This window comes from Sminthopsis crassicaudata, chromosome 3, assembly GCF_048593235.1.
Source record: "Sminthopsis crassicaudata isolate SCR6 chromosome 3, ASM4859323v1, whole genome shotgun sequence".
NCBI classification, from domain to species: domain Eukaryota; kingdom Metazoa; phylum Chordata; class Mammalia; order Dasyuromorphia; family Dasyuridae; genus Sminthopsis; species Sminthopsis crassicaudata.
This window is the reverse complement of record NC_133619.1, coordinates 586,921,955-586,935,406: the sequence shown is the minus strand read 5'-3', so window position 1 is coordinate 586,935,406 and position 13,452 is coordinate 586,921,955. Positions and strand designations below refer to the sequence as shown.

General features: G+C 42.4%; 1 protein-coding gene across 4 annotated transcripts in view; it reads right to left on the bottom strand.

Moving 5' to 3' along the window:
- C3H1orf94 (chromosome 3 C1orf94 homolog) overlaps positions 1-11,724 on the bottom strand; it is a 66,159-nt gene extending 54,435 nt beyond the window's left edge. For 2 of the 4 annotated variants that reach the window (XR_012488480.1, XM_074305062.1), the window contains exon 1: positions 10,880-11,443. Coding sequence is in view for 2 of the 4 variants with exons in the window: in XM_074305062.1 (XP_074161163.1) it covers positions 10,880-11,193 (314 nt within the window). In the remaining 2 variants the exon portion in view is untranslated. The other 2 variants (XM_074305063.1, XM_074305064.1) reach the window with 2 other exon arrangements.
- Between the last annotated feature and the right edge of the window lie 1,728 nt (positions 11,725-13,452).

Sequence of the window (13,452 nt, the reverse complement as noted above, 5' to 3'; positions counted from 1 at the left end):
AGTTGTTTGTATGTTGTTTTTCTCCATTAAACTGTGAGCTCCCTAAAAATGAGGACCATTTTTGTATCTTTTTGTATACAATTTCTGGCACATAGTAGACATTTAATAAATGCCTGTGGACTAACCAAATTTATGAAGGCAACTGAGTGGATGGGGTGTGGGGCTCATGGTTCAGCCAGAAATTACTGAAGCTTTAAGCCTGGTTATATCATTAACAGAAAAAAGGCAAGGAAGAGGTCGAATTTAGGAGAAGATAATAAGCTTAGATTTTGAGATCTCTTATCTTTGGGGCATCCAGGAAGAGATGTTGAGTAAACAACTGAAAATGCAGAACTGGAGCACTAGAAAGATATTAATGATTGAAAGATGAGAGAGGGAGGGAAGAAGACTAGAAGAGAAAGAAACAGAGGAGATACAAATAGACAGACACACAGATATAGATAGATATAGATAGAGATCTATATCTATCTATATCTATTATCTATCTATCTATATCTATATCTATTATCTATCTATCTATCTATCTATACATATATATACATATATATATATATATACATATATATATATATATATATAAAGAGAGAGAGAGAGAGAGAGAGAGAGAGAGAGAGAGAGAGAGAGAGAGAGAGAGAGAGAGAGAGAGAGAGAGTCTTAGAGATAAGAGCCTGAAAATAAGAAGAAGAAGCTGGGAGGAGAGGAAGACAGATGCTTGTCTCAGTTGCTTAGGTTCTACACTTAGATTTGAAGTTTGGGAGAAGAAGAATCCAGATGAGTGATATACAGTCCTAATTAACCAAGTGAGATGACATAAACCAATCTCTCACTGAGCACAGTGTCTTAAAATTGGCTTAAAGTGTCACATTATTGTAAGGAAAGTAATTGGAATACTTGGAAGAGAAATATCGATTCTTTCCTCAGGGTCCCTCCTTCAAGATGAACATTTCCCATCTCTTCAGGTAACCTGTGCCTAGACTTAAAGCCAAACACTCTGGTTCTCTTCTTCCATCCAACACTTCCCACTTTCAGATTATCTTTTCTAAAATATGGTGCCCACAATAGAACACGGTCTGCACCACAGCATTCCTGTTGTTCTACTCCTTCTTCTAACTTGACTATTCCTCTTGGTAGAAGCACTTTTATCTCTTGATAAGCTTGAAATGAACCCTTCCTTTTTTCTTATCCCATATAATTTAACTTTCCAAGATTTTGTGAAATTATTTTGTTGGGATTCTTTTCCTACATGGCTGGCTAATCTATTTCAGCCTTCCCTGATGGAATTATGACATTCTGCTTCTTGCGTGTAGGGCCTGGCATTCTAGCCAAAGGTCCATTCTACCTCTTCTCATTCTACAATCTCTCCCTTGTTGATCTCAACAGTTGTAAGCTAATCACCTCTGGATTTGATCTCTATGAAGATAACTTCCAAATCTACATGACCCAATTTCATCTCTCCTGAGTTTAACACCTTCAGTTGCCTTTTGGACATAACTCAATATATCCAAAACAAAATTCATCTTTCCCCTTAACCCACTGCTCTTAACTTCCTAATTCTGTTGACTATATTACCATCCTTCCACTCAACTAACTGTAAATCTGAGTCACCTGCACCTCTTCACTTTCTCTCCTTATATAACCAATTAGTGGCAAACATCTTGTCTGTTCTTGCTCTTCACAGTCTCCTTCAACCTCATTCAGACCCTCAGACATCTCCTCTGTTTTATTACAATAGCTTCCAAATTAGTCTCCCCATATCCATTCTCTTCCCTCTCCAGTTCATCCTTCATGCAGCTACTAAAGGACTATTCCTAAAGAACCAGTCTGATAATACCAGCTCTCTGCTGAAGAAGCTTCAGTGGCTCCCTATTGCCTTTGGGATCAAGTATAAACTCCTCTAGTCTAAATAGTTCAACTCTTTCTGGGTTGATTGTATAATACACTCGTTAGATCCAGTCAGACTAGAAACTGGTTTCCATACTGATCCCAGGAAAGCCTCTTCATTTCTCACTTCCCTGATTTAGGACAGGCTACCACCCACGTACTCCTTTCCTGATTGATTCTCACTTTATTTCAAGTTTCTATTCCTTCCGACCTTTCCTGACTTTTTCAGTTATTATTGTCCCACCTCTCAAAATCTCTTTGTATGTGTTTCATATTTTGTAAACATGTTGTATTCCACTAGCAGAGAGCAAGCTCTTTGGGGTAATCATTGTCACTTCTTTATTTACCTCTCCAGTAGCTACATACTGTAGCTACTCAGTAGGAACATACTGAGAGTTTAAAATTTATTTTTTTGATTCATTGACTCTTCAAATTTAAAATTTTCAAATTTCAAATTCACTGACTCCTCTCTTGAGAAGATTCTTTGTGGTTTTTTTTGTTTCTTTTGTTTTGTTTTGTTTTGTTTTGTTTTGTTTTTGTTTTTGTTTTTGTTTTTGTTTTTGTTTTTGTTTTTGTTTTTGCTTCCAGAACAGGGATAGCTTGAGATCTTGAGGGGATCTCAGAGGTCATCTACTTTTATCCCATATTTTGCAGATGAGGCAGCTCACACCTAGCAAGAAAAGCTATTTGCTCCAAATCCTGCCCCGGGAAATAGTTATCAGGACTAACCCCCCAAGCTTTTGACTTTAAAACCTTACACAAGACCCCTGTGTCTACCACTTTATTTCTATATTGGGCATTTCTAATGGGTATTGGGTATTTCCTCCTCTGCTCTCTCCCTCTCTAATTTATCCATTAAACCATTTATAGGACAAACTTCCTCACACACAGATCTGATTGTGTTCTGATATGATGTGATTTTTCTGCTTAGTGTCATCCTACTTACTAATAAGTAAAAACTCCTTTGCTGACTTTCAGACCCCTACATATTCTGTCCTTTTCCATCTGTTCAGCACTATTCCCTACCATAGACCTCCAATGCTCTAGCCAAATCAACTCCATGGCCATCCAAACTCTTCCATGTCCCACCCTCTTCATCTTTTTAAAAAAATATCTATATTCTTTATTCCTGGAATTCTTCTTGCTCCCTCTTTACTTGTTGAGTTGCTACGCACCCTTTGAAACTCAATTCAAATGGAATCTCCACCAGGAAGCTTTTTGTCATCTTTCTTATACTTCATCTAGGGATTTGGTGGTACCTCTCTGAGACTTTTCTTGTATTGTGGTATATTATAGTTCTCTATGTTGGCAATCTCTTCCTCCCACATACACATATAACCACATTTTTCTGTAGACTTCATGAAGGCAGGGCCCACATCTTAGCTAAACTTTTAAAACTCTCTCAAAACCGAGAACTCTGATCTGCACAGTAACTAGTCAATGTTTGCTAAGTGAATGAAGAGGAGAATCATCAGCTGAGTGAGAGGGTTCAAGTAAAAATGACAATATTTGGAGTTCCCTCCTAGGTTCACCTAGGTTTCCCCTTCAGCCAAGTCTTGGCCTTGACTCTTGGTCCTTCTCAGTGACTTCTCCATCAGCTAAATCTCAACCCAGCTTTAACAGGGTTGGGAAACATTAATGGCTGGGGAATCACTTTTCCTATGTGACTGGAAAAAGATCTTCATGTTCTCAGTCTAAAGTAGATAAATCCAGGAGTTTGAGTAGAAAGAGAAGGGGAATTAATTTCTAATAGTCAGAACTCTTTGCAATGGGCTAGATGTTTCAGGTAGTAAGCTGATCACCAGAATCATTAGAAATGTTAAAGAAGGGTCTGGATGACCACATTAAGGAAGTCACAAAGAGGCTCTTAGCATTGGAATAAGGACTTGTACCAGATATTGCTTCTATGATCTCTTTCAATTTTAAGATTCTATGCTTGATTTTTTCATCCATTCATTCAACTAACATTTAGAATCTTTCATCTAGACTTCCTGGGCTAATAAGACTTCATTTACTATTATTTATAGAAAGACTAAGAGTATATCAGCAGACCTTTTTGAGTAAAAGGTTATCTTTTGCTTCTAGATGGTAGATTTTGATTCTGAGGGGATTCCAGTGGTTATCTACTTATCCCACATTTTGTAGAAGAGGCAGTTAAGACACAGCAAGAAAAATCACTTGACCCAGGAAATACTTGTCCAGACTCATATCTACATCTTTTGACCACAAATCCATATGCTGTCTTGAGGTACAAGGGGATAGTCTCAGGAGGACATTTGGAAGGAAAAGATTCAAGGTCTGTGAATTCTAGTGAGTTGGAAGAAAATGTTTGGAGGTGAGATTATTATGAAGGTAGCAACTTTGGGCTAGATGAGGGGAAAGGCATAGTATTGTTAAGTAAAACTGATGAGGCCACAAAGAATTTAACTGAATCAAATCTAATGATTAGCAATAACAAAAATAGGTCCTACTCAATGACTTTGGGAACTCGTTCTCCCCCTGGTAAAATGAGAGGATTGATCTCAGTCTCTTAAGTCATAAATCTCTAACACATACTAGGCTTCAGATGGGTTATACAGTTCTTGCTTTTACAGAGTCCAAAGTCCTCCATGTTACATTTCTCCAAGCACCATTCCTGGGTTCCAACATCCTAGGGAGTTTTCTTGTATTTACAACATTGGTGCTAATTGGTAGAATGAAAACATCTTGATAGTCTATATCTAACTGAAAGATCATTTATGTTGTAATTTTAAAATATGAAATACCTTTTGGAAAGGTTGCAGAACTTCCAATTTACCTTTCTAATTAGGTTTTGACAGAGGATAACAAACACTGTTGTAAATTAAGTAGAAAGACCCAAGTTTAGGTTTGGATAATGATAAAGCTCCCAGAGGCTGAAGGGTTAGTAGTGCTGATTAAGGATAAAGCAAGCAGTTGCCACAGTGACAAGATGGGGGAATTGTGACTGGGGGATGGGTACAGCTGAGGCCTGGCAGCTCCCAGCAGTGAATATATAGCACCCACCCTGGCTGATGGGGGGCTAATTGCTACTGAAGACCTATACCAATGGTAGAAAAAGAAAAGGGATTACCTCACAAACAAGAGCTGTGAAATGCAGTCATTCAAATCAGAATCACCCATTTCAGACTACTGGTATGCTCCCTCATCAGACTGCCCTGCCAATATCATTTCACAATGAGATTTTTAACATATCTTCCTGTAAAGTGAAGAAACCCTACATTAATGCTCTTGGATTGATGGCCCATTTACAAAATGGTTTCGATGAGAATCAGCTGCCCCCTATGATGGCATTTCACCTAATGTGTTTTCACAGAGCCAATTAACAAAGTTAGGCAGGATAGAACTTGATTTTTTTAAGCTAGAGCACAAAATGTACTAAGGCAGAGCCATAATAACAGCCTGACCAATCCTGGTCACATGAGCAAGATCAATGAACTTATTGATCTAGACGCCCTGCCTAAGAGAATATTCCCAGGTGTGACACCAAGACAAAGCTTGTCCCTCAGTGGGAGATGCTAAAGCTGTTATTGAAACTGAGGAATATCAAGGTCAACCCATGTTCCTCGTGATATCCCAGGGAGCAGCAGTTTCATCTATAGAGATCTCAGGGCTCCCAAAGTTGGGGAGTGATCAGAGTTCATCACGTATCCACACCCAAATTTGGAATAGTTCCCAGGATTTACTCAGACAGAAGCCACAGTTCACTCAGACAATGGGGGCAGCTTCCAAAGCTCAGATTCATGCATGCAGGCTGGAAAGCTCCCAGGACCAGATAGCTCATGTAATAATTGGCCCAATAGACTGGGGTTCATTGAAGCACATGATCTGATTAGCTTATTGAATAAATAGCTTTCATTTTCTTAGTGCTTGCCCTTCTCATACATCATCTCCTTTGATTCTTATAAGAACTCCGTGTCTTAGGCACTGTAAGCATTATCTCCATTATTATCTTGATTTTGTAAGTGAGGAAGCTAGGAAAAAGGTGAAATGCCTTCCCCAGGATCACACAGTTAGACCACATTCAGAGCCTGGATTCAAACAGATGTCCTGATGCTCCATTATGAGACTTCTTACAAAACTAGGGCTCCTCAATATAGGCTCCCAGAATCCCACTGGGCATTGCCAGAGGAATTAGTGTAAAAGTCACCAGAGTAATATTTATATGATGTTATCCAAGTCTACAAAACACTTTCCTCATCATAGTAGTTTTGTTTTGTTTCTGTGTATGCTCAGCAACAAGCAAACACAGGGGGGAACCACAGAAAATATACCCTTGGTAGCAGAAGGAATTTTGGTAGATGTAAAAGAATTTCCTGATTGGAGGGAGCCTTGTTCATAGAAAGCCCTTAAATGTTTGCTCAACTGAATCATGGAATCTCAGGAAAAGGATCTCAGTTGATGTAAGTATACCTGACCTAGAATCTCCTGTACAACATCCAGTCTTTATTTGAAAATGAGCCATCCTGAACACCTGGCCTCCTGCCTCCTGAGAAAGTCCATCCCACTCTTGGGCAGTGCTCATCGTTACATCAAAACCTAAATTTGCCCCTTTGCCACTTCTACTCATCATTCCTACTTCTTTTCTCTGGGACCAAGCAGGATATGTTGAGTCCCTTTTTCATGTGTTAGCTCTTCACATACAAGAAGGTCATCTCTATTGCTTCCAAATCTTTGATCCTTCAAGTGATGGTGATACTCAAATTGATGCTTAAATCTCATAGCCTCTACTCTCCTTACTAAATGGTTACCCATTAGTGGAATTCTCCAGTTTATCAGTGTTCTTAACATTTCTCACCCAGGCTTAAACGTGTTACTCCAGATGTGCTCTAACTATGGAACACTGTGGTAGGATTAATATCCCCTGACTCTGGACACTGCTTAATTCTGAGCTCAATACCTATGCTTAATACTGTCAGTTCCCATCATTTAAAAAATATATACCACACCTTCTCTTTCTAAATTCCATCTTGCTCTAATATGTCAATAGCTCAAAAAGTGAGAAAGTCACTTATAAAGATTAGAAAACTCTCAGACACAGCCTAAGAATTGTCCTGATAAGGAGTTGGATAACACATATATGTTGAACAAATGAATGAGGAAATGAATGAGGCTTATGCTCACAGAGCAGATAGCACGCAAGCCTGGGCTTATACACATAGTCCAACAATTCCCTGGCCTGGGATAATGCTTAAAGGCTGGACAGCTCCCAGAAGGCATTTCTTTGAAGCATGGCATCTGATCAGTTGTTTGACTTGAAGTTGGATGTTCATTAAATGAATGATTAAATGAGGGTCATGCACATAGGTCACACAACTTACTCTCAGATCATAGATCATGCACACAGCTGGGATAGCTTAAAGACTGGAATTTATTAAAACATATCAATTGATTATCTAGATTTACAGCTGGATAATATGTATCACTGAATGTATATGAATGCATGCATGAATGAAACTTGTATACATGTCAAAGATCCTCAGATATCTGATGATTACAACCAATAACTAAACAGATCACAGATTAGGACTCATATACAACAGACAGATCTGCTCCTACACCTGAATAATGGTAAATGAATGAATGAATGAGACTCATGCTTGCAGGCTAGGTGTTTTCCAGACATGTATTCAGCTTTATCTGCTCTTACATCTGGAGCTAGATAACATTTGTTGAAAGAAAGAATGAATAAATAAATGAATGAATGAAATTCCCAAGCTCAATCTTTATGATTATATAGGCCAAGCGTCTCCCACACATCTGGCTCATGTATATAAGCTATGCAGCTTCCAGGATTCATAAAAACTAAGGAACTCATTAGCTTCTGTACCTGGAGCTAGAGAATAAATTTTTGTAGAATAAATGAATGGATAGGTGTTTAGAAGAATGAATGAATGTTATATATTTTTGGGCCAGATAAGTTTCCTGACCGGGCCTTATGGACAGGGGGTTAGACATCTAGATACAAGGCTCATGCACACAAGCCAAAATGTTTCCACAACTGGGATTCAAATACATAAACCATTCAGCTCCCATTTAGAGGCCAGATAACTTGAACAATTGGCTGATTTGTCATAGTTTCAAATAATCTTCAAAAGATGGTGCTTCCACTTCATAAGCAGATTCCTAAATATAGATAGTGATATACTTGCTTGTTACCTGAACAGTTATAATGATATTGTATCTAGGGATATCTGGGCAATTAAAAGTGTAAGAACTTGCACTTTATATAATTTTTTAATTTAATATTTCTAAAATCTATCATCCCTTCTCGTTCTCACCACAATCCAGAAGATAAACAGGACCGTGTTCATCACTCAGTTTAAAGAAGGGGAAACAAAGGGTTGCTCCAGGGTAAACCCGCTCAAACCAAAGTGAAATGTTAGATCTCCTGAAACTCATACATTTGTGCTCCAGCCCAATTTCAGGGTTCATATACAAAGAGGAGGACAGGAGAGTAGAAAGGCCTAAAGAAGCCAAGGTTATTTGGGGAAACCAAATCCCATGTTAAAACTACCCATGAAGTTGTGAAGTTATCCAACCATTCTGGAGAACAAAATGAAACTATGTCTAAACTGTGCAAACCTTTGATCCAGCAGTGTCACTGCTAGCCCTGTATCCCAAAGAGATAATAAAAAAGGGAAAAGGATCCATATGTGCAAAAATGTTTGTAGCAGCCTTTTTGTAATGGCAAAGAACTGGAAACTGAATGGATGTCCATTGATTGGAGAATGGCTGGATAAATTATGGTATATGCATGTTATGATATATTATTGTTCTATAAGAAATGATCAGCAGGATGATTTCAGAAAGGTCTGGAGAGACTTACATGAACTGATGCTAAGTAAAGTGAGTAGAGCCAAAAGAACATTGTGCACAGTAATAAAAAGATTATGTAATCATTAATTCTGATGGATGTGTCTCTTTTCAACAATGAGGTGATTCAGGCCAATTCCAATAGAGTTGTGATGGAGAGAGCCATCTGCATCCAGAAAGAGAACTATAGGAAGTGAATTGGATCACAACATAATATTTTCACTTTTTATGTTTTTTTTTTATTTTCTTTCTCATTTTTTTCCTTTTTGGTCTGATTTTCTTGTTCAGTATGATAATTATGGAAATATGTATAGAAAAATTGCACATGCTTAACATATATTGGATAACTTGCTGTCTAAGGGAGGGAACGGAGGAAGGGAGGGAAAAAATTTGGAACACAAGGTTTTGCAAGGGTGATGTTGAAAACTATCCGCATATATTTTGAAAATAAAAAGCTTAAAAAAAAAAAAAAAGGACAATTGAATTTAAAAAAATCTATTCATGACCAATCCACCAAGTGGATAAATCGAACTTAGATTTTAAGAGTTGTCTGGAGGTTCATTACTGCTTGTTACAACTGCCTAATTTGAAGTGGGTAGACTTCACCTCTTAGTTATCCAGAAGCAATGTAGTTCAATGGGGAACAAAAGCCCTGATGTGAGAGAGCCAGCATTTGGATTTAGGCTATGCTACACATTTGTGTGGTCTTAGGCAAATCACTTGCCCTCTCTGTTTCCATCTCTGTAAAATGAAGGAGCCGGATATTCTGCCAAGGATCAGCTCAGTATTCAGGCAGATTTGCCTGCAGCTCTGTACTGTTCAGCTGTACCAAGCTTGGGATATTTGTTTCTCTTAATGCAGCTGAAACAGATAGAACAAAGTGCCTTTAACTTCCTTTTTCTCTGACAAAGACTGCAGAACAGGAGAGATGGGAAAGGAGGCAGCGGAGCTGTTTGCATCTTCAAGCACTGATGTGCTTAGGATTTTCTATTCTCTGGGATCTAAAGGTAAGCTTTGCAACAGCCTATAAGCAGCTGCTAACAGCTGGTCATTGCCTGGGTGCTGCTTGGATTAGCAAGCAAAGATTCCACCAACTCCCCAATGCTATTCTCCACTGTGCAGAACCATGCACTGGGGCCTGCAACACTTAATTATCACTTAGCCTCTAATTAGCACTTAATTATTAACACTTAATCCATCTGTAAAATGGGGACAGCACTATCTGCCTGGCAGGGATGCTGTGAGGAGTAATTAATTCAGGTTTGCAACACCCTTTGAAGATAAGAAATTTAGGGAAGGACTAAATAAGGGAATGAATCATTGCCTTTCACTTGCTCTCCTGTCTCTCCCTCCCTATCCCCCAGCTCTTGTTCCTCTGCTTCCCCTACTCCCTACCTTTGCCCCACTATAGACACTTGACACTCCCAGATACAGGGTTTCCCAGCAGGAAATAGGCATATTTACAACCATCTTCTAGAATGTGTTAATTTTCTATTATGGTCTTTGACTATGTCAGGGCTTTCCCAGTAAATATTTTGATGTGTGCTTTTGGAGAGGTTTCTGTAGCGGCTGAATGGGACAGCTGCTTCCCAAGCTGGGGGATTCCAGATGTGGCTCCACACCAAGATCATCAGTTTATGCAATGAAAAGGAAAGTGAGTATCTCTGAAAAAAACATCTCCCTAGAAATCCCCATCTCAAAACCATCTCTGAGGAGAATCCTGGGAACCCTAGAGGTAGATAGATCTCTGGGACTGGCAGATCATTCTAGCTCTAATTAATGCAACTTTCTTGCCTCTCATATTCAAGGTTTTGAGTGGAGAAGTGATATCAGCAGGCAAAGGAGAAAAATTGCCCCTTCATCCCGGGATAGTCCCAAAAGGTGTCCCAATCATCATAGGGCACAACTGTTCCCAAGGCTTTATTCCTTGCAGCCCCTGAGGCTTGTGAGCCCGATATGCTGATTTGTTGGTATTGGAAAACCCAGAGGGAAATGTGAGGTATGAAGTAGGGAGAATACAAGGTCAGCCACTATAGAGTGGCTGTGGTTATGGAGCCAAGGGAAATATTCTCCACAAGCAACGGCCTCCCAGAGAATAAGACTTTTTTGATGCTCAGAGTCCCCCAGCCCAAATTTCTGTCATGGCAGGGGAAAAAACACTCACTCATCCTGGAAAGTGCTGTCCTGGTCTCTGAGGGCACCAGGTGGGGCAGAAGTGGGCTGTGCTGGTATCATTGCCCCTGTCCTAGGCTGGAAAGCTTCTGGAAGGCCCTGGGCCCTCTTCCATATTTCATGGCAGGTCTTGTCCAGGCTGTCTTGAGGTGTGTCCTGGTGGATCCAGATATGCCTGGGGAACGGGCCCAGGGGTGAGGGGCGCTTGGTGGCCACCGTGGGAGAAGGGAGCCCGTTCCCACTGGCCATCATCCTCCTCTCTTTGCAGAAGGGCCCTTGCCTGCCCAGGGCTCGAAGACAGACCATCCACAACCCCTCATTCACCAGAAATCGAGTTGGGGATACAGGAGTATAGGGGGTCAGATTTTCCTCTCCTCCAAGGACAATTGTTTTACAAGGCTATGAGTGCTTGTGTGTGAAGTGTGTGTGTAGCTGTTTGTATGAGTGTATGAGTGTGTGTGTGTGTGTTCTGGGGGAGGGGTTGTTTAGATTTTTTTATTTGCTTTCCTTTTCTTTTGCCCCCCTCCCCCCTCCCCCAGAAGAAAATATTTTAAAATAAAAGACAACAAACCTAGTAGCTTAGTAACCGTGGAATCCCCGGAGCTCAGGATCCTGGCAACTGGGCCGGCAGAATAACAACTGGAGACAAGCTGAGAGGGGAAGCCAGGGGCCGGCAGGGTCCCTTCCTCCCGTGGCTGCCACAGCAAGGAAATAGGGCAGCCGCGGCCCGGATAACCCGCCCTCAACTCCCCCCACTCCCCCACGCTAGTTCACTAATGGAACACCACCCCTCTCCCCTACTCCGATCCTCTCCTGGCCAGAGGCGTTCACAACTGGGCAATCTGGGCACGAGACCCCTTCAGGAAGGGGTGGGGGTGGGAGGAAGGTCTCAGACCCTCCCCCATCCTCATCTGCCTTTCCTGACTCTCTCGAGCCAACCGCTCTTCCGAGCCACCCACCACCCCAGGGCACATCTTCCTCCAGCCCCGAAGCCGCATCCCGGGGATGAGACAGGGGGCCTGGGAGTGGAAGGGCACCAGGAAAGTCCACAGCTCAGGGATCCGAAAGACGCTTTAGTCGATCCTTTCCATTTTTACAGATGAGGCAAACGAGGCCGGGGGAGGAGATGGCTAGTTCTAGGGCACACAGGTGAGTGACAGAGTAGTGTTTTCTCACCCACGTCTTCTGACGCCCAAGTTAGTGCTTTTTCTATGGCAGTACATACTCTCCCTGTATTCTGAGGGGAAGACAAATCGCGCGCTCTCCTCAGCCCCTTCCGCCAAACCTCCCTGGCAGCTACACTCCTCCCGGACTGCCACGAATGAAAACCCGACAGTTCTTAACAGTCTCCCCAATCCGCGGCCTTTCCCGGTCCCCGGGGGCTCAGCGCTGGGACGCTTGGGTTTCAGGGACACAAGAGCGCAGGAAAGAACAGGGACGCCCTGCGCTCCCCTCCGCTCCCCTCCCTCGGGGCCGCTGCCCCGGACGCCCTTCAGCGCCTGCATTTCCCCCACCCGTGGTCAGCAGTGGAATTCTGCCTTAAGTTTTTCGAAGTCCCCATCTCCTAGACCCTGCGGCCTCTGCCTGCCCAGGACCGGGGAGGCGGAGGCGGAGCCAGAGCCTCCAGGGAGAACTAACCCGGGGCTGGAGGCAGCCGCTTCGGAGACAGTGCAGTCAAAGGGGAAGGGAGCCCGCAGAGGCTCTAGGGCCGCCAAACCGCTGGGGGAGAGCCTAAGGCAAAAGGGCCGCTGATGCCCGTTCTTGTCTGGCCAGCCAGGGTATGCCCCCCCCTCCCAACCCCAGCTGCTGGGTCTTCCCCACTCTTCCGGTAGCAGAAGCTCAGTGTCTGGTGACAGAGTGAAGGAGAGCCTTGGGGACTTTGCCTCTTGCCCTCCTATAATCTAACGGTTCTCTCCCTTTTCCCCAGGGCTGGCGTCCCAGGCACGTCCCAGCGGTTGATGTGCTCTCTCCCCTAACTGCCCCTGCCCCAACTCCGTGTCCTTAGGCCCACAGGTCTTCCCAGCACAGCCACTACAGCGATAGACAAAGCTGAGGGGCCCTGACAGCAGGTCCCTTTGGGCCAACCTTCTATTCTACTAGATTATTTCTGCTAAAGATGCAGGAGCCCAGCCACCCCGACAACCCTCAAAGGTCCTGTTTGGCTTGGCAACGCTTTATGTGATGCAGGCCATCAGATTTATTGGCTTAATTCTGTTTGGCTCATTTTTATTTTAAAATGAGTTTGCATTCCCCCAGCAGGCCCTGACAGTAGCACAGTCATGCAGGGTGAAGAGTGAGCCAGCCTGGCTTTCAAACCTGCGTTCAAAGGACAAGCTTGTCTTTCCTTATTACTGTCCAGGGCCCCAGCATCCTCCTAGTCACCCAGGTTCCATCTTCAATCTACCTCATTCCCTTTATCCCAATCAGTGGCTAAATTTTGTCATTTTATCTTCACAAAAACTCTCCTGTAATTTAGTCAATTTCCACTCATGAAACCATTTATCCTAGCCCAAGAAGGCCCTCATTGACTTCTTCCCTGGACTATTGCAATACCCTCCTGCTTTC